Consider the following 24,901-nt stretch of genomic DNA (forward strand, 5'->3'; position numbering starts at 1 on the left):
TTCTGTATCGTCTTCTGGTTATACTTGAATCTGTTAGCCTTCGAGAACATTATGGACGACAAACAATTCTCACGGCCAGAAACCCGCCCGAGCTAAACTTGGACCGATCTGATGGCTGAATTATTAGTTTTCAAAGCTACCCTTTTTTATGATTTAGTAGTAGCTTTGTAGAGAAATATTTCCCCATAAGCTAGTGTGAAGGGCGGCTTACTTCACTCCTTTTGGTGCAATTGGCCTTTTCTTTTTTATATTTCATTTCAATTTTGCATTCAGAATCTAGATCCATAGTATCACATCCACGCTTGCTTTATGTTTTGTTGTGTTACGTAAACCGTGATTTTGAAAAACTACTGAGAATTCTGTATGCAGAAGGATTCTCATGTTTTTGTATGCTATAGAGATAAGAAAATAAACCCATACAATCAATAACTATTTGAGATTGTTTTGTTTTTATCTTTTGGTAGGTATTGAAAGAATGCCTGTCTCTTATATAATAAATAGAATTTTTGCTTTATCTTTCTTTTAACAACCAGTAGATTCTTTCTTTCTCTTTCTTTTTTCCCTTTATGTGTGTAGGTTTGTGTCATATCCTAATAGCCTGGACTACCCACGTGGATAAGGTTGTCAAACTTTCACACTAACTCATAAACTGTTACAATTTTACGAGGGGTAAAAAACAAACTAACTTTCTAGATAAACTCCCATCAAATTTTGAGTCAAGAAGCTAGCTTGAAATCAAATACAATTTTTGACCCCCAAAGTGGCTGTGTCTATCAAGGCCCAAATGATTTGGAGAAATTAACTCCTTTTTAAAATATTTTCACTTTAGTAACTTATGTTTCAATTTTTGAACAAATGATTTTGTCATTGATGTAGTTTGATCTTTTAGTTCTAATGTACTATCAAACCTTATTATTGTGGTTTGATACTTTGCTTTGTAATATTAAACAAACTTTAAGGGTTCTGTTATATGGTTCTTTTATATATATATATATATATATATATATATATATATATATTTCTTCATAATTAGGAAGTATATGATGTAACTTGAAGCTAGAAGAATCTATACTTTTAAAATAATAATTAATTACTACTTGTATACAATTTTAACATAAGTTTCAGATTCTCATTCACAGAAGGAAAAATAGTATTAGAGTTAAATTGATGCTTTTGTGGAATGAGTCTTAAATGACTGTAAATTTTGTGTGCCACTGTAAATTATGGCTATTGAGATAATTACTTAAGAACGAATGGGGTGAGAAGATGAAGAGTCCTGTATTAGTTTATGATACAAATTTTGCTATCAGCAAGATAAAATTATTTTTAAATGCACAACTTATGTCAAATTTTCTGAGATTTGTCCTATAAAAGCTTTATAACGTCAAATAGTTCTGCAAATTGGTAAACAAAATCATGTTAAAACTTGTACTGTTTTTGTGGTTTTGTGACTTTTGATTTTCATGTAATTTCATAATTTGGTAAGTAAGGAAAGAGTGGAACTAGGGGAGTTATAAGATTAAGGAATAAGTCGTAACTTCCTGAAGGATTGCCCAGTTTTCCTTACATCCGCCAAAAGCCACTGTCATTTCAAATAAGTTATTTGCTATTTTTGGGGTTATATACAGGGTTCTGGCTCTCAGTTTCATACAGTTTCTTTTGATTAGCATTTATGGGGTCATGCTTAATGTAGTGCATTTTATTTATTTGGCTTGAATAAACTGCTTTTATATTTCAAGAATTATTTTCAGGATCTTGATCAGATTTGAGAATTGACAACATTGTTTATTTTTACCCTTTATTGATTGGCCTATGGTCTCCATAAAGGAGCCTTCTTTAATAGATACATGCAGATTTTGTAATGCCTGATTCTTCTTATTTTTTCCTTGCACTTCTGTTTAGGAGTAGGGCTTATTCTCCACTATTCTGAAATCTTTCTTCTTTCTCATTAATAATACTGGATTCCAAAAAAAGAAATAAACCAAAGTAAGTATCCTCAGCTTGCCGCATCTTTGTATGTATCTCTTAAAAAGGGTCAACCATTCTTTTACTCCTATGCTCTTTTTCTTTTCGTGTCTATCAACCTTTGGGATAAAAATAACTTGAAAAGTTTGGAGTTTTCTTTCAGTGCTCTAAACTTAGTATGCTATGAAGTCAATAATGTAACTATCACAATGAATGGGGGGCACACTTTTTCAAAATCTGAGCTTGGGTGACACAATAGGTCCTTGCATTTAGGAAAAACAGTTGTTATATGTGAAGGAAACATGGAAGTCTTGCATCTTTATGTCTGCAATTTGTGAAGCATGGCCAAAAGTCGAAAGCTAGACAGGTTCTTCAACCTGTGCCTGTTGTTGGACAGTGTGTGCTGCATGCCCCTTTGCTGGATAGCTCTGGTACCTTGCTTCTATAGCTATTTACCTAAACCTTCCAGTCTTCCATCTTTGATGGTGCCATTGGGTTTCAGTTTCAGACACAGGTGGTGACACTTAGCTAGCAGAGAGCTGACTAGTGAAGTTGGGCCTTGTGGGCTACACGTTTTTCAGTGTTTCTTTTCTCCCTTTGTTTTTTCTTTTTTGGGCTTTCAGTTTGAGTTCAGTTTCATATTTTTGTTGTTTAAAATCGTAACATATAATATAATAAACGAAAAAATAATAGCAATAATAGACTAAATAAAGCATAATATGTAATATAATAAACGAAAGAGCAGCAGTAAACAAAATAATATAGTTAATCAAGTGACAATAGTCATAGAAAAACCCAATAAAGCATAACATATAATATAATAAACTAAATAATGATAGTCATAAAAATATCTAGAATAGCAGTCGTCCATCCCATTATCTCTATCCCGAATTAGTGGTTTTGAGGTCAGTTGCTTCGCACTGCTATCTAGGATTTCGTTCTTATTTAGTATGGACATTTATTTCTGCATGCCCTATGGTACTTGGATTGAACATTTTGTGGAAATGAAATAGGTTAAGGCTTTGCATAAGATTGGAGGAATAAATAGGATATGATTGTGTTGATCAGGAATAAAAGATGATTAAGCATATACTATTTGCTTCCCGGAATGAAACATTTTGAGAAAGCATTTTAAAACAAACTATTGTTGGGATATATATTAGCACCAAAAAGTCATGCCAAATCTAAGATTAATTTTTCTAAATTTGGTTAGTAAGATTATTCTAGCTTTTCTTAAATTTCTATCTACAGGTCTGCAACTTTCAATTTTCCTTTTTTTTTCCATTTCAAATGTTTTATGATCTCATTTCTTCATTGATAAGCATTTTAATTGCTAGAATTTCAGTGGCCTTCAAGATGAATGCTGGATAGATTCTGTTGATCTCATGCTCTCTTCTGCTTGTTGATAAAAGAATGGAGTATTAATTGAAACAAAGACAATATGCATCTATGGGCACAAAAGCATTATCCTGAAATGTGAAAAGGAAACAGCTAAGTATCAAGCCAAAATGAAAATGGCTATAAAAACCTAAAAGCTCTCCAATCCCTCTGTTTATATTGTATGTAAGAGAAGTCAAAAGCAAAAATCCTATACCATATCGAAATTAAAGGTAGAGAGACCTTTGAAAATATGGCATTCATTTCTGAGTAAATGCACTGAAGAACTGTATAAACTTGCACTGCCACATAATTGACCATAGCCTCCTTTTTCCTGCTAAAACCTTTTAAACTGTATTATGAAAAAATTACTCATGAGTTGCTGCCTCAATTCTGGCACTTAATGCTTGCTCATTAAGAGAAAGCACTGTGTGAAGTCAAAATCTTGGAAGTGGAGCTTGTCATAGAAAGCACTATAATTTCTGATTGAAGTAATTAACCTCGTGACGATTTAGATTTATGATCAGGTCTGTGAAGGCAAAACTACAGGATTGTAGGATAGTATGATAAATATTGAAGGAGAAATACATTAAAAAAACATAAAAAATATAAAGGCCAAACTATTGTCTATTAATTAATAACAGTGAGATTACTAGAATCAAGGTGCCAAAAGGAAGCTGGTCGCTTAACTTTGTGATGTATAGGATGTTAATGTAGAAATCCCTTAACAGTTTTCATAAAATTTAGTTCATAGATATAAACTTTGATCCTGAAAGATATGTTGTGATTGCTGACTGTAAGCTTTTGTTTGGCATGCGTAAAAGTTAAGTGATAATATGAAGTATGTGTTGATGTTTATGTGGAACAGTGAAAAGATATAAAGATGTTTAAGAGGTTCAATTCTTGTTAAATATTTAAAATTTCAAAAAGAACTTTAAATAGTTACTGTTTCATTTCAGATGTACTTGTTATTGATCTCCTTTAAACTTTGTGTAAGTCTATATTGCTTCCCTTGCATTAACAGCGAAAGAGATGGGGAGGATGCTGGGGTGCATTTTCTTGTTTTGGTTCACAGAAAGGTGGGAAGCGCATTGTACCTGCATCTCGCATTCCTGAGAGTAGCGGGCCAGCCTCTCAGCCAAATGGACCTCAAGTGGTTGGGTTGACCAATCAAGCCACAGGACTAGCTCCTTCTCTCTTAGCCCCACCTTCTTCACCAGCATCCTTCACTCATTCTGCCCTTCCTTCCACTGCACAATCACCTAGTTGTTTCTTATCCTTATCTGCTAACTCACCTGGTGGTCCTTCATCTACAATGTATGTCACAGGACCATACGCTCATGAAACACAGCCGGTGTCTCCTCCAGTCTTCTCAAACTTCACTACTGAGCCATCAACTGCCCCTCTCACTCCTCCACCTGAGTTGGCTCATTTAACAACTCCCTCTTCCCCAGATGTACCTTTTGCTCACTTTCTCTCATCTTCTGTGGATCTCAAAAACAGTGATAAGGGTAACTACATCAGTGCAAATGATCTTCAAGCCACATATTCACTCTACCCTGGAAGTCCTGCCAGCAGCCTCATATCTCCAATATCAAGAAACTCGGGTGACTGTTTATCATCCTCTTTTCCTGAACGAGAGTTCCGTCCACAGTGGGATTCATCATTGTCTCCTGAGAATGGAAAATATCAGAGAACAGGGTCGGGGAGGGTATCTGGGCATGACACAAATGGTGTCACTAGTGCATCCCAAGATACAAATTTCTTTTGCCCTGCTACCTATGCACAATTCTACTTGGACCAAAATCCTCCATTTCCTCATAATGGTGGGAGATTAAGTGTTTCAAAAGATTCAGATGTTCAATCTAATGGTGGAAATGGACATCAGAGTAGGCATGCTAGAAGTCCTAAGCAGGATGTGGAAGAAATAGAAGCTTACCGGGCATCGTTTGGTTTCAGTGCAGACGAGATTATAACTACCTCTCAATATGTGGAAATTTCTGATGTAATGGAGGATTCATTTACTATGATGCCCTTTGCCTCTGGCAAGTCTACAATGGAAGAAAACATAGAGCCTTCTTTAATGAAAGGGTTCAAAGCTCAGGAGACTCAGGTAGCATTGCAGAGTCTTAAAAGTCTTGGCTCAGATCCAGGTCCAGTAGGCAAGGAGGGACACAATCAGGCCGCTATATATCAAGGATATGAAGGTATGTTGTAAATTCTAGGTTTAAATATTAATTTGTTTCATTGCATCTTGAGAAACCATGGAAATGAAAAATAAAATATAGTAGCACGTCTAAATTACTTGCAATTTGGTTTCAACATTATATATAATATCGTTTCTATAACTAGAGCCTTGGTACCCTGTCATGATCTGTGCTCTACTGACTTTTGATGGATAAAGGTTATAATATTTTTTGTCCGGTAAGAATGTAAGACATTGGTCATCTTTGTATATTATCTGGAAAAGATGGAGGGTAATTTTGTGTTAGGTTGATATATGCATTTTAACAATCGGGATTTTCTGTGTTCTACTTTTTCATACCCTTTTCTTTATCAACCTGTAAGCAAATATGTCTTTTCTTGCATGTCAGATCTTAAATCACAAAGGCATGGTAGCAACAGCTCTGGGTTCAGCCCACCAGAGAACCCTACTTTTGTGGATGATGAGGATATATTCTCAAAAATGGAATCTTCAAGAATTAGCAGGAAATATAAGATGGGGTTATCGTGCTCCGATGCTGAGATTGACTACAGCAGAGGAAGAAGCTTACGAGAAGGAAAGCGAATGTGATTTGGCATGACTAAGAATTAATCAGTTGAGAACAGATTATCTGTTATCTGTGTATTAATTTGTAGCTTTGTTTTAAAAAAAGAAAAAGAAATTCTTTACTTGGGGTTGTCTAATAGATGGGATGACCTAACTTAGATCTAACCGATTCTGTCCATCGTGTTTGACCAGATCTTACTGATCAATGAATGTAGTCTCTTTCTTCAAGCGAGTTCAGATTAATGTTTCAAGTGAATGAAGTTTGGTTTTAAACAACGAGCAGTTTATGAACTTGCATTTGTTCGACTATAGGGCTTACAAACTCCCGCACAAACTTTTTAGCGCATTGGTAATTAAAAATTTGTTGACTGGATTTGGATTTTCCTTCATTATTAAAAGCGGGAACAAGTTAGAGAATGTAATTAGTCATCATACAGTAGGTGTCGTAAAATTTTGGTTAAACATATTTTAGCTACTCTGTAGGTATAATGAATTCTTAATTTGATCTTTTCGTGTTAGGTTGGTCTTTACGTGTAAATGTTGTTACCGATTTTATTCCTTTCATCGGCGTCTCTTTGTCTTCTTAATTTGATTCTTATATATTTATAGTGTTTAATTTGATACTATGTGTACCATATGAAGGTCGAGATAATAGGGCCATTCGCTCCCTACAAAATTTAGATGATGTCATTTCATGATATGAATGTTGAGAAGATCATATTGGTCATAGCATGTGACATTATAGTATAATTATCATTTTAAACAGATTGTATTAGATTATGATAATACTAGTTAAATAAATATTACGACATTTTGGACTTCTTCAACTTAGGTATGACCTATCTAGTTTAGGTTCATCTAGTTAATGATCCATCAAAACACTATAAATGGGATATTATTTACTATGTATGAACGGTTTATTATTTTATATAACATTTATTATGTGTATTTTACTATTTAAGATTTATGTATTGTTTATTATTTAATATAGCATTTATTATGTGTACTTTAGTGTTAGTGTGATTTTGCATACACCTCAACTTCATAATATATATCTTGACAACGATATCACAAAATCATTCTTCAGACATAAAGCCTAGAAGGCCTAAGCAAATAAATTGTACCTGTCCGAATCTGAGCGATTTGAAAACAAAATTGTTGTCTGCTCAGTTTTATTTTGAATTTGGGTTTATAACAGAGGTTAAAATATTCTATTGGTCCATGTTTTTGTTCATAAAATCTCAATTAGATTCTAAGATTTTTTTCAGTCTCAATTAGGTTCATATTTTTAAAAATACGTGATAATTAGGTCCATTCCGTTAATAAGGTGATAACGGTGTTAAAGATGTGCCACGTGTTAGCTCCTCATTTTTTTGAATTCTTTTTTTAATTTTTCTTTAAAATTTATTCATGTCACGTTATTATTGTGTCATGTGTCAAGTCAATAAGGTGACACGTGTCAAGTCATTGTCTGAATCTCAGTTTGGTTCATATATTTGTTATTTTGATTATATTTCAGTTCATTTTTTTTTTATTTTCAATTTCACCTTCTCCAAATTGAAACCAAATTTAACTATCATATAAATTTTATAATGATATTTTTATTAAACATTTTAATAATATTAAGTTTATTTAAATTTTTATTTTACATTACTTTACTTATATTTTGTTTTAAAAATTTTAAAATATTTATTTTAACTTGTTACAAAATTATTTTAAATAATTTATATACAAATGTTGGAGTTGATTTAAAAATAACAATTTTATAAATTTAAATATAAATTTTAAAACAATTTTGTAAAATAAATATATTTAAAATTTTAAAATTAATGGACTGAAATATAATCAAAATAACAAATATATGGAGTAAATTGAAATTCAGACAATGACTCGACACAGACTGACTTGACACGTGACACAATATTGATGTGTTATGTGGCATGAATAATTTTCAAATAAAAAATATAAAAAAAATAATAAAAATAATAAAAAAAATTCAAAAAAATAGCTGCTCACACGTGACATATCTTTAACACCGTTACCACCATACTAACATAATAAACCTAATTGTTATACATTTAAAAATATGAACCTAATTGAGACTAAAAAATCTTAAGACCTAATTGAGATTTTGAAGAAAACCAATGAAGTATTTTAACCATAGATAAAAGCAAAAGTTTCCTTAACCCTAATTTTGCCGCTGCACCCCTCTTCTTTTCTCCACAACTTTGTGGTTCCCAATCCTTTTCCTTCGGCATCAAACTCCACTTCTCATGGATTCTATACAACTCCATACTCTTCTACTTCTGCAACCACGCCTATCATTACCATCATCACTGTGCGATCGTTTTTTGCTCACATGGGTGGGGATACTTGGCAAGACAGTTCCTTCACCCTTGAAGAACAATTTCTCTCCCTGCAAAGATGATAGAGCTCTCATGCTTAGGGTTTAAGTTTGTTGAGTCGTCGCTAGGATGCAGTCATCTCCGTCGACGTTGTTGGGTCTTAAGAGAAACAAGTAATAATTTGCTGTGTAAAAGTCTCTAACTTTTATTCATGTGATGAACGGTATTTTATACAAGATGCAAGTGGGTTCTGTCATGGTAACAGAATAACAGAAGAGAAAAGAAAAAAAAAAATGTAAGCTAACTGTTAAGCAGGTTAATACTTGACTTAACAACTAACTAACACTCTCCCCTATGTCAAGTACTTAAGAGAGACTACTCCAATTGATTTTCTTAAGCCTTCAAATCTATCATTCTTCAAGACTTTAGTCATTGCATCAGCCAAGTGCAACTCTGTCTTGCAGTACACCACAGCGACCTTATTCACCAAGTCTCTTAAGGAAATGCAATATGATTTCTATGTGCTTGCCTTTTTCATGGCTTACAGGATTTATGGCATAAATGTTGTCTATCCTTAACTCCAATGGTGCCTTCACCGAAACCTTCAAACCTCGCAGCAACTCCACAAGCCACATTGCTTGACATGCGACAAAGCTTCCAAATATGTATTCAGCTTCACAGCTGGACAAAGCAACAACAGGCTGCTTCTTTGAACACCGGAAGTGCTTTTCCTTTCAACCAAATCTCCACCATAGTCAGAGTCGCGAAACCAATTAGTTCTACCTCTGAATTTTGTTCTCCAAAAGGAAACAACACACTATAGTCAGACGTTCCTTGTATGTATCTTAATATTCTTTTGGCAGCTAGCATATGACACTTCTTTGGATTGCTCATAAACCTGCTTATCAAACCAACCAACTCCAAATGACAACTTTGGTCTGCTATTATATAGGTACCTTAACGAGCCTTTAATTTGCTTGAAGGCAGTTTCATCCACTGATTCACCACTTTCATCTTTAGTAAGCTTCAAATTAATCTCCAATGGGTTGATTACTGCATTACAGGAAGCCATGTTGAACTTCCTCAATATGTCTCCAACATATTTCTTTTGGTTCATTACCAAACCTGCATATCTATAAGCAAATTCCAAACCTAGAAAGTAACTTTCCTAAATCTGTCATCTTGAATTCTGCTACCATGGTTTTCTTGAATTTTTCCATTGACTCAGAGTTTGATCCTATTACCAGTAAGTTGTCAACATAAAGACAAATTATAAGCAGGTTTCTTCCTCTATGCTCCCTCACATATACTCCATGCTCAACCATGCATTTTGTAAACTGGATTTAGAGCAAAACTGAATCAATTTTTCTGTTCCAAGCTCTCAGGGTTTGCCTTAATCCATACAAAGCCTTTCTTAGCTTGTAGACTTGATGTTCCTTCTATAACAAATCCAGGGGGTTGCTGGATATAAACCTCTTCTTCTAAGTGTCCATGGAGAAAGGCTGATTTTACATCAAGTTGAAATAAGGGCCATTTCTTAGCGCAAGCAATTGCAACCACTCTAATTCTTTCCAGCCGAGCCACTAGTGCATAAACCTCCGAAAAATCCAAGCCTTGCCTTTGGAGAAAACCCTTTGCTACTAATATGGCCTTGTGCTTTGAGATTGAGTCATCAGGATTCAACTTTTTCTGGAATACCCACTTTACTCCAATTTTCTGTTTTCCATCCGGAAGTTCAACCAGTTCCCACGTTTGTTTTTTTTTTTTTTTTTCAATTGACTTAATCTCTTAGACCATTGCATCCCTCCAACCTTGTTTCAAGGCTTCATCCTCAATTACAAGTTCTGATCCCGTCCATTCTGACCCTTCCATCCAGTTTATCAATTTGACGGGCTCCAACCCGTCATCCTGTTTTTAAAAATAAAATAAAATAAAGATAATTAAAAAGATTAATTTTTTATATTATATTTTTTAAATGTGTAAATATATAATAATATTATAATTTAAATCACTAATATCTACAAATGAAGTGTCCATTGTTAATTATAATTGAGTAATTTAATATATAAATATAATCATTATGTTAATTTATCTAATTAAAAACATTAACTAGTCAATTAAAAGTTTAAAAAATATTTTATTTGATTAAATATACATTTAAAATTAATTTAAATGTATATATATAAAAAGTTAAAAATAAAAAAAATTTGAAAACAAATTAAAGAAAGTTAAAAAATTTAAAAATAAAAGAAGAAAAAACTAACAGACCAGTCCAACTCATCAGCCCATTCTAGACAGAACGAGTTATGATTATTGATCCGTTTCTGTTTGACAAACCAGTCCAATCCAATCTTTTTTCGATGGTCCAGACTGGACCAATCCGTTTTGTCATCTTTACCATTAACTATGCAAGACAGGCTAACATTTTCAATCTATATTTTTTAAGTGAGACAGGATAATTCGACTCACATAGGCTAAACGTGAGATAGACCTAAACGAAAAATACTCGTGGGATACAGGAATACATTCCATTCATGTCTAAGCAATACTCGTGTTTGATTATATGAATTAGAGCTGTCAAAATGGGTTGAAACCCGCGAGCCAACCCGACTCACCACGGGTTCGAGTCGGGTTGGGTTGAAAATTTTTTACAAATTTCAATATGGATTGATTTTTGACCCGGCTCATCTAGAACCCGGCTCATCCGGGTTGAACCCGTGGTGAGCCGGGTTAGCTCACCAACCCGCAGATAAAAAGGTCACGCAAGTGTTTTTTATTAAGTTGCGTTTTACATTTGGAAACCCGTGAGCCAGCCTGTTTAACCCGCCAACCCGTGATGGACCGAGTCGGGTTCCAATTTTTTTGGCTCGCTAAAAAGTAAGTCGAGTTGGGTTGGATCACTAAATCATCAACCCGTGATGGGTTAAGCCGGATCGGGCCGGATTACCTGTTTTGACAGCTCTAATGTGAATGCAATTATTGGCAAGGAACTTTTAAATTTTATGTAATCTATTGTACTAATTGGTCCAACCAAGCTAGCTGGTAGTAATTATGCATTGTCATCATACCATTAATAAAATTATTTTAAAGGAGAATGATAGTTTAACAATGTTTTGTTTTTTTGACAAACTAATTTAGATAAAAAAAAGTACTACTTTATTACTTTATTTTGATTAAAAAATAAAAAATTATTTATTTTAATTTTATTTATAGCAACTTTGTCGAATTTGTCAAAATAATTTTTGTCAAAACATAATTTTCCTTGTCCAAAGAGTGACATGCAAAATATTAGAAATAGTTTCTTTTGTACAGAGATTTGACTATTGATTGCGAACGGTACATGGCTGATGGTTATACCATTCTGACAAGAATTCCATCAGCATAAACGTAGAAAAGAGCACCCAAATGAATGTAAATTCCTTACCGACATCATATGACGAATTTCATAATGTTGAGGGAGTTCAGAAAGTTGTTGTGGAAAGGATCAGAGATGTGATCAACAAGGTTCTGAACAGGACCTTTACCCGTCAGTGCTGCTTGCACGTAAAAGCCTAACCAGGCCACCATTGCCAAGCGTCCATTTTTAATTTCTTTTACCTTCAGCTCTTCAAAAGCTTCGGGATCGTTGGACAGATTCAAGGGATCAAACAAAGCTCCTCCAGGATAATTTATATCACCGGGCAGATATATTCCTAGGGGCTCCAATGCCTCAGTCCCACAATATCTAGCGTATTCTGGTCCAACCTGTTAAAGAATCTCTAACTATTATAAATCTCCAATTATTTGAAACTTTTTATTTTTAGTCCCTATACAAAATGAACGGGAGAGGAATTTGAATTTCACTTTCAAATTTTGAAGTGACAGTTAGAGACAGGGAATAGGATGACAAGCTTGAACGAATTTTCACCCAGCTGAACTAAGTATTATATACATATAAAACAATAATTTGGATATGGTTTGCAGCAATACAACTTAAGACATCAACAGATATGCACAGACATTCACTATACAACTAAAACCAGGTTTATGACAGATAACAAAACAGCTTTTTCTAAACTCCCTTTAAGAGTTTCAGATTTAGATTTTAAAAGGGAGACAAAATAAGTGTATACAGAATGTGAGGTATATGAGGGTCCCCAAAGATCACTAAAAATAACTTCCAAAGGAGTTGTATAAACAGTTTCAGATGCAGAAGAAGTAAGTCTACAGGATTTTCCAATATAACAATTTTTATTCATTGAAGGGATATTACATCGATTTAAGTATGAGTTTAAGAACATGAGAGCTAGGATGACCATGTCTAGCATGCCAAGGACTATGACAACTAGAATTCGAAGCAAGAGTCACCACAACAAGTGTTGGTGCAATGGCAAGAGGACGGGTCCAAAGCAGCCACGTGGGAAGACGTTTCTACCATTAAAGATCAATTTTCAGAATTCAACCTTGGAGACAAGGTTGTTCTGGCAGCGGTGGGTAATATTAGACAGGGGAATAATGAGAGAGTGGAATTGTGCCATAGAAAGAAATTTAAAAATAAATAGTAATCATGTTAGTAGTTTCAGGAGAGAGACTTTGTGAGAAAGTCTATATATAGTCCACCCTCTGAAGGGTGTTAGGGGCTTTCTAGAGTCATTGGTTGTGTAAACAGGGAATATCCTGTGTGAAAGGAAGTGCCTTCCTTTGTATGCGGATGTTGGTGTACAATACTGACAATTGCTGAAACAATACTGCAAAACATATTCAGTCTACATTTCTCGTTTTGTGTTCTTTCTTTCTTGACGAGGCATGTAGCAATTTCCTCCAATAAATCGAATTTTTAAGAACATCTTTAATTCTTCTATGTAGATTGAGTTTGAGCAACATGTAAAATCATGCCATGACTAATTTGTTTGAGAAGCTAAACTTTGGACAGTCATATAGATGTTAAATATCATTAGCAAAAATGCTAAGCTTTCTTCCAGATGAAAAAGTCTTAAAAATTCTTAGTCCCTAAGATATTTGGTTCTACAGATTACTACAACACAACACAACTGAAAATCATGTTTCTACCATTGAACATTTGTTTTGGGTAATAATTTCCTTTCCCGGATGATCATGGTAGCCATGATCAAGGAACCAAGATCAACAAAGGAAAACCACAACATGTAATGTTTCCATTGAGTTTCTCAATAGTGATAGTAGGAGTTTTAAAAAAGGGAACAAGACCTATAAATGACATTTCTATAACCAAAGAAATAAAAATTAAAGTAAAGGATCACAAATCTCAGACCCAATATCCAAAGGAAAGTAGAGTGACAAGATGAGGCTAGAAACGGGACCATGAAGCACCAACAAGACTATTGGTGGTGGTGTTGCACCTAAATTAGGATGACAAAAAGACAATGCACTAACTGTACACACGTGACAAATACTGCACAAAGTAGTTTTTGCCTCCAAAACTCTCAAGATTGGATCTCACTCAAAGTGGTGCACTAGATTTGGGATTTGCAAAAGAAAATGGTGGTCGGTGACGGCAGACAACAATGGGCGTGACCAGAAGATGAAGAAAGATAGTGTAACTGAACCCATTCTAATATCAAGTTAAAGTCTAACATTAAGATGGACAACTTGAGCGAATTTTCACTAAGCTAAACTATTTGTTTGTGCGTGTGTATAACAATAATCTGGATATGATTTACAGAGATAGAGCATGGTTACAACCTAGGACACCTACGACCCACTCAAGATAGATAAATATATATAATAGACAAAAAAACATTATGACAAATATCATGAGTTTTTCTAACATTGCACTATGTTATGTCTCTTGACATATGAAGTATTCCAGGCCATATTTTTGTAGAATTAAATGGAAAAGCTCATCCAATACTTCCTAGTTGCCAATCTGAAATCATATGTGCTACACCACATTGCCACTTAGTACTCTCTAATTCAAAAACCACCAGATGACAAATAGCACAACAAAAACTTTATAAGCACAAGAAATAATTGTTAACAAAACTCATAAACGTAGTTAGGGTTACAAGCATTACCATAAGGAGTGCTTGGCAAATAGCAATCACGACCACTCCCTGACTTCCAGCAAAGTGAAGACCTTGGATGCCAAGGTAATCCAAAGTATCTCCCTGTTGAAAATTAAAGTACTCGTAAGCAAGGAAGCGTTAATTACATTTATTACCATTATCTTTACAGGTTAAAATTGTTTAGTGTATGAGAGCCTGCATAGATACTACTACCAGCACCACCATCCCTATCATTGTCATCTTCACCATCAATACTAAAACACATAGTCAATGAGGTAAAGGATAAAAACATGATCAAAAAACCTATTACAAGATACAAAGTATGCCAAGAGCTATAATCAAGATTTCTTAACTTCAAAGAAATTTATCAGGACCCATTTGCGAATATTTAATTGTCATTTAACAATGTCTAAAGCATGTGTAGCTTTATGGAGAATGTCGGCAATCATATTCTGTTACTTCCATATTTTTCATATTATAACTAAATGGAAACGTCCTTGAATCATTTGGATCTAATTATATCTCTGAATCATAGAAATCCGTTTATATACGAATCACAGGAATCTGATTACATTAGTATGGTTATTATATTTCTTAAATTAGTCTTCCAATATTATATATGAGCAATAAAATCCTTCTATACTACCCTAATATTGGAGGTTGTATTAGAGCATTCAAATCCTAAGAGCCCACTGACTATGCATCCAAACATCCTAGATGATAGCCTTCATTGGTGCCAATAATCTAAAATCCTAGATTACAACCTTCATTTTGTCTACCATCTCTTTGAAGGCAGCCTTAATTGTTGCCATGATTTATCTTGTCATTCATTGTGTGTCTTGTTGCAGCCATGGCGGATTCTGTTGACACAGCAACTGAAATAGGGGATAATAAATCCCAAACTCATGGAGAGCTTCAAAATCTTAACATTGCATGCATATTGATTGAATGAAAAAGATTACTTAAAATAGTCTCAACTTGTTTGGACCACTTTAAAAGGTAAAGGAAAGCTAATAACTTAAGTGGTGATGCCCCGGACCAGAAAGATCCCAAATTTACAAAATGGGAAGAGGATTCTATAATCATGGTGTGACTGTGGAATTAAATGATCCCATAACCAATGATACTAACATATTTTTGAATTCTGCAAAAGAAATCCGGATCGCTATATATATATACACTCCAAAGCTAAAGATGAAGCCCAAACACCTAGAGCAGATCATGTAAAGTAAACAGATAATCTATTATGTTGTAATATTACGTTATATTTAAACATATAATCAATTATATTAAAATAATCAATTATAATTATATTGTATTAGTGAAAATACATGCACGGTGTATCACTTTTCTTTTACTATAGTAAAAGCTCTATTAAATTATAAAATGATTTTTAATTATTGAAATAAAAAGTAACTATAGAACTAAATAGTTTTTATAATTTTATTATAAATAATTTTTATTCATTAAATGAGTTTTTTACTATGAATAATTATTTGGATTAAAAAAAGTATTTATTAAAAGGGTAAACCCGAAAAATAGTTATTTACGGTAAGTATTTATTTGAATTGAAAAGTAGTTACCAAAATGATAAAACCGAAAAAATAGATATGTACAGGACCAAACCCCCTGTTAATAGTATAGATATAAATTAACAGTATAGATAATATAACAAAATAATAATCAAAATAAAATAAAAAATAATAAAAATAAATTCCATTAATAATTACTAGCGTAACACAGGCGTTATCGCGCCTGTGTGTATATATTTTTTAAATATACGTGATATTATATTAGTAGGTGATAATATGATAATGTTATTAAGTTAATATATATATATATATATATTAGAATTATATTTATTAAAAATAAAGTGAAATATATTAGAACAGATAAAAGAATAACCATTAATAAATAAAGAAGAAGTAGAGACATATGATTTTATAAAATTTTTGTAAAAGTAACGGTCAATTTTAAAAAATTTAAAAAATTGTTATATTTAAAGGGTAAAATCGGTATTTTAAAAAGTGGACACAAAAAGGGGAATCCCCTTTATATATTGTTATAGATAAGAAAAAATAATTAAAATAGAAAATAAAAAATAAACTATACTGTTATAAAAAGAGGATTCATATTTTTGGTATTCACTTTTCTTTTCAATTTTACCCTTTAGTAGCACCTTTTTAAATTCAAATAATTACAAATAATAAAAAAATTATTTTCTAATTTTATCCAACTACTTTTTTAATTCAAATAATCTATAGAGGATTCTCTTTTGTTTCCACATTTTATAATACCAATTTTACCCTTAATTATTTTAAAAATTAATTATTCTATAAATAATTTACTTTTAACCATTATTCTAAAAATCTCTTTTTTCTTAAACCATTATTTTTAAAAAACAATTGTATATATCTTATTTTTTTAATTTTACATTTAACAACTATTTTAAAAATTAATTATATATTTGTTATTGATCTAACTTAAATTTCTTAAAAATTAAAAAGTGCACACCTGTGTGTTCGTTAACAATATTTATGTAACAAAAAAGAATATACAAATTATTTTTTTATAATTACTTTTGATGAAAATTATTTTATAGTTTAATAAATTTTTGCTACAAGCATGTATTTTCACTAGTAATAATAATACAAATAAATTTATATAATAATAAACAATATTAGTAATAAAATAAAAATAATATTATATAAAAGTTACTATTAATAGTAACAATGAAATAAATTTATATGATAAAAACAATAAATAAAAATATCACAACACAAGTAATAAATAATAATAGTTGCAAATAATAATAATGAAAATAAAATCATACAATATTAATATTATTATCAAAATTAAAATTTGAGATAAGTGTAATAAAGTCATTACACAAAGGGAACTATGTTTTTGGACATGATGGATAGCATGGTTGAAGAGGTGGGAGAAGAAAATGTCATTCAAGTTGTGACAGATAATGCAGCAAACTACAGAGTTGTTGGTCAAATGTTGATAACAAAGAGGAAAAGACTATTTTGGGCACCTTGTGTTGCACATTATATTGACTTAATGTTGGAAGATTACGAGAAGAAGACCCTCATTCATGATAAGACAATTCCAAAAGGTAAAAAAATTACTACCTTTATCTATTCAAGATCTTCTCTAATTTCTCTACTATAACATTTCACAAAAGGAAGAGATTTGGTGCGGCATGGTGTTACTCATTTCGCTACATCCTACCTAACATTAGGATGCCTACATGATAATAAGGGTGTTTTTATTAGAATGTTTACTAGTAATGAGTGGAAGTCAAGCAAGTTTGCTAAAACAATTGATGGTAAAATTGTTTAAGATGTTGTTTTAGATAAGGACTTCTGGAAGAATATAATAACTTTTTTGAAGGGTGCATTGCCTATAAGTGAAGTGCTTTGATTGTTTGATTCAGATCAAAATTCGGTCATAGGATTCATTTATGAAGCAATGGACCAAGCTAAGGAGAAGATTCAAAAGGCTTTCAATGTTGTCAAAAGAAAAGGTATTAGTCATCTAACTATCTATATTTTTGTTAAGATAGTGATTTTGAAATGGAAAACAAAAAACTAGCTCAATATAGTGTATTTTGGCTAGTTATTTACCTTTGTGGAACATCATAGATGAAAGGTACGACAAGCAACTCCATAGGCCCTTGCACAATGCAGGCTATTTTCTTAACCCTCAAATGCATTATCGTCGTCTTGGATTTAAAACAAATTTGTAAATGAAACAAGGTTAGATGGAATGTATAACTAGGATGGTGGAGGATGAGGATGAACAAACTCTCATTGATGTTCAAATTGATGATTTGAGAAAATGAGCAAAATGTTTTGGTTGTCCCTTGGCTACTAGGTCAATTAATTTAAACACTCCAGCAAATTGGTGGGAGTCTTATGGTGACGAGTATCCTGAACTCCAAAATTTTTCCATTCATGTATTGAGCTTGACATGTAGCTCCTCCGGCTGTAAGTGTAATTGAAGTTTCTTTGACATGGTAAGTTAATGTTAGAATATATCTCTATAATAAATTACTAGTTTAATGCTTGTTTATCATAGTTGTCTTTGCATTTGTTTAGGTCCATACAAAGAGAAGAAATAAGCTAAAACAAAGCAAAATGAATGATATTTTTTTTGTTATGGCAAATTAAAAACTAGCCAAGAAGAAACAAACAAGAAACCAGCTCATACAATGATGATTGTTCATATGATAAAGAGTGGATTATGGTGATTTTGTTATGGCCAATTAAAAATTAGCTAAGAAGAAACAAACAAGAAAACCAGCTCATAATTAACATTGATGATTGTTCATCTGATGAAGCATGGATTATAGAAGATCAACATGAGCACAATGAAGCATTCGATTTGGATGGAAACTTGATTCCGGTTAAGGGTGAGGAGGATGAAACTTTCCATAGTCATGACTTAGATATGGCTGATTTGAATGGTGAAGGAGACGGAAATAATGGATTTGAAGGTCTCTGAAGATTATTAATTTAACATACATGATTATCTGGTTTAGATAAACTGTTTTGTAACCTGGAAGGAATTACTCCTATATAGCTAGGATGTTGTTTTTGTACCTAATGATATACTCTCTTTTTTCATATATTATAAAGTTTAGCTATGAATTTTGAGTGACAATAAAATTTGTACATCTTACAATTTATGGTACAATCTTTCCATTTATGATTTATATTTTCCTTTCCGAGTAGGATTTCGATTTTAATTACCTTGATCTACCATGTTCTCTAACTCCTTTTGTTATCCTTGTTAGTAACCATCATTCTCGGCTTAACTAATACCAATTGTAATGGCCTCTTCCTTTATAATGAATTCCCTTCCCATCACTCTCTTCTTGCCACCTCATCTTGACACAACCTTTCACCTTTTCCACCTCTTCCCGTGACTCCAAACTATGCTATCAATCTTTTCCACCGCTTCCTTTACTTACAGCAGTGCACCGACACACAACTCACCACTATTACTGCCAGAGTCAAGTAACACTACACACTTCTCAATAGAAAGTTTCTGAACTATTCTGCTTAATTTTATTATCAACAGAAATGGTTTTTATAACCCAAAATTACAATAGATTTTTTATAACTCCATTAACGGAAGAGTTAAAAAAAAACCCAAAAAGGGGTTATAACATCTACCCTAATATTTAATAGAGACCAAATTGTATAGACATTTCCAATTAATTAATAGCACAAACTTCTAAATGATAAAACCCAACAAATTAACAAGCAAGATTGTACAAAAGATGGTCCAAGAAACAGGACATCCCAACCTTGAGCTTTGAATAACCAACACGCCACCACACAGGTTCCACAAAGTGAAAGGCTCCCAATAGGTCTAATAATTCTGGAATCAAAGCTCCGATAGATGCAAGCATAGCCCACCGAGCATGCAATATCTCAAAACTTATTGATAAAAGAGGTTAAAATGATCATATATAAAGCTTCACACAATATAACATCATTAATAAACAATTTTGTTTTATATAATGTTTTTCTGTTAATTTTGGAAACAGACACTTTAAATTATTGATAAACTATTTAAAAGAAATAGGAATTATTGTCCTAAGTATACCATAATAATTAGCATTTTTTCTTTTATATATAAGTAAATTAAAAATTCAAACATTTTATCATATGAAAAATTACCATACATGACGAGCAGAAGGAACACATGCATAATGGCTTCCATTAAAATATTAAATATAACATACTTGAAGTATTTATGCAGCGCCACAGGATCTTTGCCTAGCCCTGCAATGTCAAAGCCATAATCCCCAGGCAAGTCCCCAGTAAGATATGATGGGTATTCATATGATATAGGACCAAGCCAACGAGGCCGATCTTCTCCATACCAACAGCTGAAAATTAGTTAAATATAGTAGTGAATTTTTAACGAAATTAGCTTCAAATTGGACACACAAGCGTCAGTCGGAATGATAATAAAGCAATGAAATGATAATTTGAAACTCTCTTTCTCTTATGTATTCTTTAGTACAACCCCTCTGATAACAGAGCAAGAGATTAATTAAATTAGTGCACAAGGTATTCAAGAGATCCTGACCTCTCCCCATTCCCTAGTCTCTGAGTACAAGATAAGGTCCCCCTTTCTCAAACCTTTTTCTTTTCTATAGGCAACACGCCTTCTTCAAACTATCTACATAACTAACTCACTAATATAAGATATAACTAAAAACGGGTCAATGACTTACCTATTGTAACCTAACTACTCCTTCTTTCCCCTAAATATTCACCTTGTCCTTGAGGTCCAATTGGTTCAAGCCTTATGATCAAGTCAATCCGCGTCTTGAAGCCCAAAATAGCTCTACCCATCCTGGATCAAACACAAGCAAGTAAGTGCTTCCAATCTCTTCTCGTCTTCGACTTTTACTATGTTATTGACCCCATAACAGAGCATCAATGTCTAACAAGAACCTAAGGCTCCATTGGCAAAAGATGATCATCAAAGTCCTTCATTACCTTTTGCCAATTCTGACCTATAATTTGGAGTCAAGGATGAACTAGAAATAGACAAGTACCACATATGAGCAGAAAAGACACAAAAACTATGACGTAAGGTTTTGAAGTGAAAGTGATGTCATGGTCTCTGATAGGTGTGTTCATCACTCACTTTGTCCGACATCTCTCCGGGTTCTTCACCCAACATAATTGTTAGGAAAGAAAGAGTTCTTCACTTAGTACTCCAACTACTAACATGTGCAATACCGATCTCACCTCCTCCTTGAGCCTTTCAAAGATCCCAATATTCTTGCACTATACCTTCTTTCTTAAGATCCAATTACAATGTTCCTAAATATCATCCAAGATGGATTTGGAACTAAAGAATACCACCACTTAAACCACTATATCTCAACACAGTTAACAAAATCATTGGCATCAACTCTAATGAACAAAGGAATTTATAATTTCCTCCAACATTCTTCTCTTGAGTGAGGTCTCCTATCTATCTCTAACCCCATCTTCCTATCCTCCATTTTCTGACCTATCTAATGCACTCATTTCAATTGTAGCATTGTCAAAGTTCAGGTCAGATTTTGAAGAATATCTCCAGTCTTGATCATTCTTGCTTCTTGCATCACATTGCAAGATTGTTGGAACCACACATTCCTTTTCTAATCATGTCTTCTCCCTTCCAAGGTTATAATCTTCTATCCATGAAATCTAATCTCACCTCATTGCTTGGCTAAAATATGTATTGCTTCCTCTAAATCAAGATAGCTCTATACTTGTTGATAGAACTAAATCAAGATAGAGCTCCCTCTTGGTATGGTTGATTTACTTCTCACCTTTTTTAAAAAATTACTTTTTAGCTAGGGTGTTCTGGTAGGTTCAATAGTCCCATGCCACCTAGGAGTTGATCTGAATCTAACAATCTTATCTTAATGAACTTAAGGTTGAAACATAGGTGCTTTATGTGGGATTGCTTAGAAATCGAGGTCTAGGACAATTTAAATACAACTTACTCCTTTAACCCTCTGAGACACCTTTTAAGGACAAAACTCTTATAGAAATCCAAGCTCGAAAGCAAACAATACCTCAACTGCAATGGTTGACCCTAACAATGTTATCTCAACAGACGTGATATCGGAACATTAGCATTGCCTGTGGGAAAAGAAAAGAAGTTTCAAAGACAAATCCTCATTTCCTAAAGGAATGGAAAAGTGATTCTGAAAACAAACCCCCATTCCCTTAGTCCTCAATTGAGAGAAATAAAAAGCGGTTTCGATAACAAACCATCGTTCGCTTAGACCTCGATTAGGAGGCTTTCTTCGGTTGTCCAGTAGTCCCACGTTGCTTAGAAGTGAAGGTCAATAGTAATTAATACACCTTTCTCCCTTAACTCGCAATGACACATTTTAAGCACAAAAGCATAATGGGAGACTAAGTTCCAAAATAGACAATACCCTAGATGTGATAATTGACTCTAACGATATTATCTAAACGGACTTGAGGTCAAAAGACAATTCTATTTTATTCAACAATTAGTTTCTCATTCCAAGTTTTGAAATTTGTTTCCATAAAGTGTTTTAAAACCACAAAACACCGCAAAGGGTTTGGATCACATGGTGGGAATTGTTATAACTTAACCAATAGTTTTGACTTCTAGTCCTGAGAAACAAAAACAAACAGCAAATGTGTTTTGTTCTTCGCAAAATTCAAGAGACTCCAACCTCTCTCCGGTCAACACTACAAACCCTTTTGTTTCGGTACACCTAATAGTCTCACATCACATCGTTTAAGAGTTGAGATGAAAGGTAATTTAAATACATTTTTCTCCCTTAACCCTTCAATATGCCTTTTATAGAAGAAAATCATGACGTAGTTCCAAGCTCCAAAGCGAGGTAATTGACCCTAACAATATTATCTCAATGAACTTGAGGTTAGAAAATTGAAGGCATCTATAGGAATCAAAAAGTAGTTCCAGAGACAAACTCTTGTTCCCTTTGCCCTCAACTAAGGGTTTGTTCCGATACACCAAATAATTCTATATCACTTAGGAATCAAGGCCAATTGAAATACAATTTCGTATCGATGAGTCGTGAGCAAAGCCATATAAGATACTAGAACATCACTTTCAACCCAAAACCTTAAAACAATGGGTTTATGGGTCTTCCTACTTATGTATTGTTCATCTTACTCATTTTTATCCAATGTGAAACTTCCAACTCACCTTAAATTCCTAACAATCTCTCCCTCAAACGTGAATCTCTCCACATTAGAACATCTATCTCAACCATAATCTAAGTGGTAACATTCCTCTGTACCGTCATTCTACAATAGGATAAGCTTTTCTGAAATGGAAGACTTTCAATACAAAAGACCCTTAAATTTTAGGATTTTTCACCTACTCTATATTATACTTGTTTGAAATGAATCATTGGCTCTAATATCATTGTAAAGTTTTTTGAACAGAGACACCACAAAGATTCAGTATCAATGAGTCATAAACAAAGCCATATAAATACTAGAACACCACTTTTAATACAAAATCATAACAGAATGGATTTATGGTTCTTATACTTATATATTCATATTCATGTTAATCCAAATCAAATTGAATTCCTAACATCGTTATGATTTATCTCTCATATCTTGAATTGATAACACTAATTAGTCATCACAACTCACAAAAGCAAAAATAGTGTTCTCAGGATTTTTCTTTACAAAAATAATTTTCAGGTGAGTTATGGTCACAGTTGAAACGCTCAAGATGGATACAGTTGCTTACCGAAGATTACCTCTCCTTTCGGGCCTTGTTGGCTAATGCCTTGAATTTAGACGAGTTTTTTTCAGCAGATTTCTTCTCCTCCTCCGTTTTCCTCTGAAGCGACTCTCCTAACGGACTATTAGCTATGGCTTTCACGGCAGTGAAAGGAATCGCTGAGAATAGTAAAACTCCGGCGAGCTTAAAAGGAACATATTCTCAAATGAATCATAGGAAGAAAGAATGAAAGCAGTAACACTGGAAAGAAGAAAGTACGAAATGGAATAGCTCGGACCTCTTGCCACGAAGCATTGCAGATGAGAGAACGCTGCTCTGTTTTGGAGCTATTTCTTCGTTTCGGGGCAAAACTTACGGACCGGTAGCAGCTAGACCAAAGGGAGCATCTAAAAAGGTCAGAGGAGGAAGAGGAAACTGACAAAGGACACACTAGTGGATGAAGCGAAACCATGACCCCTCACCGCTAACTCTCACTTCAAATGCCCTTTCCCTTCTTTCATTCACAGACCTTGATACTAATATCTTCTACTGATGTTTTACACAGAAAATTTGCATTGTAAATAATATTATAGCAATATAGATTTTGGAGTAATTAAGTTAATATTAAGATTTTCTTAAACTGCACTTATATTTTCTTACTTTATTTGGAGTATAAGCGTAAGAAAGTGCGTGCAACGTGAAAAAAAAAACAACTAAAATATAATATTCTAAAAAAATTAAATAATTATATGAAATTTTAAGAAACTAAAATTTAGATATAATTTTATGTAAAATATGTTCTTTTTTCTGAAATATTTAGTAAAATTAAAAATAGGTTTTGAAACTTGTATACTATTTCATCATGTACTTTTAAAAATGGTTTTTATTTTTTCAACAGCATTAAAATTTATATACTTGACTAATGACATACTACGTCTTATTTAATTTTTTCTATAAAAAAATAATTTGTGTCATTCTAATACACGCTCCATGATTAATTAAAAATAAAATAAAATGTATTTAAAAGATCTAACATATATAAATGAGAACATTGATGAGCAGAAAAAAAAATAGCCCGGTCCAACCTTAACTTTTATATTATTATTAAGACTTTATTATAAGATAAAACTAATAAGCTAATAATAGAGGAG

At 33.0% G+C, this 24,901-nt stretch overlaps 2 protein-coding genes across 7 annotated transcripts in view; one reads left to right on the forward strand and one right to left on the reverse strand.

The window, feature by feature from the left end:
- The window catches only part of LOC114193924 (uncharacterized protein At1g76660), a 56,591-nt gene extending 50,219 nt beyond the window's left edge, over positions 1–6,372 (forward strand). For 2 of the 5 annotated variants that reach the window (XM_028083922.1, XM_028083921.1), the window contains exons 2-3: positions 4,367–5,549; positions 5,937–6,372. In XM_028083922.1, the coding sequence (XP_027939723.1) occupies positions 4,367–5,549; positions 5,937–6,136 (1,383 nt within the window). In that variant the 3' untranslated portion in view covers positions 6,137–6,372. Of the gene's footprint in view, positions 1–3,302; positions 5,550–5,936 lie in introns of all 5 variants that reach the window. The other 3 variants (XM_028083925.1, XM_028083923.1, XM_028083924.1) reach the window with 3 other exon arrangements.
- Positions 6,373–10,212: 3,840 nt separating this feature from the next.
- Positions 10,213–24,303, reverse strand: LOC114194253 (chlorophyll a-b binding protein 7, chloroplastic). 2 transcript variants are annotated; one of them, XM_028084377.1, is made up of 7 exons: positions 24,049–24,303; positions 23,788–23,954; positions 20,242–20,388; positions 19,801–19,933; positions 14,490–14,582; positions 11,882–12,201; positions 10,213–10,365 (listed from the first exon to the last, which is right to left on the reverse strand). In XM_028084377.1, the coding sequence occupies exons 1-6, from the start codon at positions 24,220–24,222 to the stop codon at positions 11,887–11,889; spliced, it is 1,029 nt and encodes a 342-aa protein (XP_027940178.1). In that variant the 5' UTR covers positions 24,223–24,303; the 3' UTR covers positions 10,213–10,365; positions 11,882–11,886. The 2 variants fall into 2 exon arrangements, with proteins under 2 accessions (XP_027940178.1, XP_027940177.1); XM_028084376.1 differs by lacking the exon at positions 10,213–10,365 and having other exon boundaries at positions 11,714–12,201.
- Positions 24,304–24,901: the final 598 nt, after the last annotated feature.

This window comes from Vigna unguiculata, chromosome 8 (assembly GCF_004118075.2).
Source record: "Vigna unguiculata cultivar IT97K-499-35 chromosome 8, ASM411807v1, whole genome shotgun sequence".
Lineage (NCBI taxonomy): Eukaryota > Viridiplantae > Streptophyta > Magnoliopsida > Fabales > Fabaceae > Vigna > Vigna unguiculata.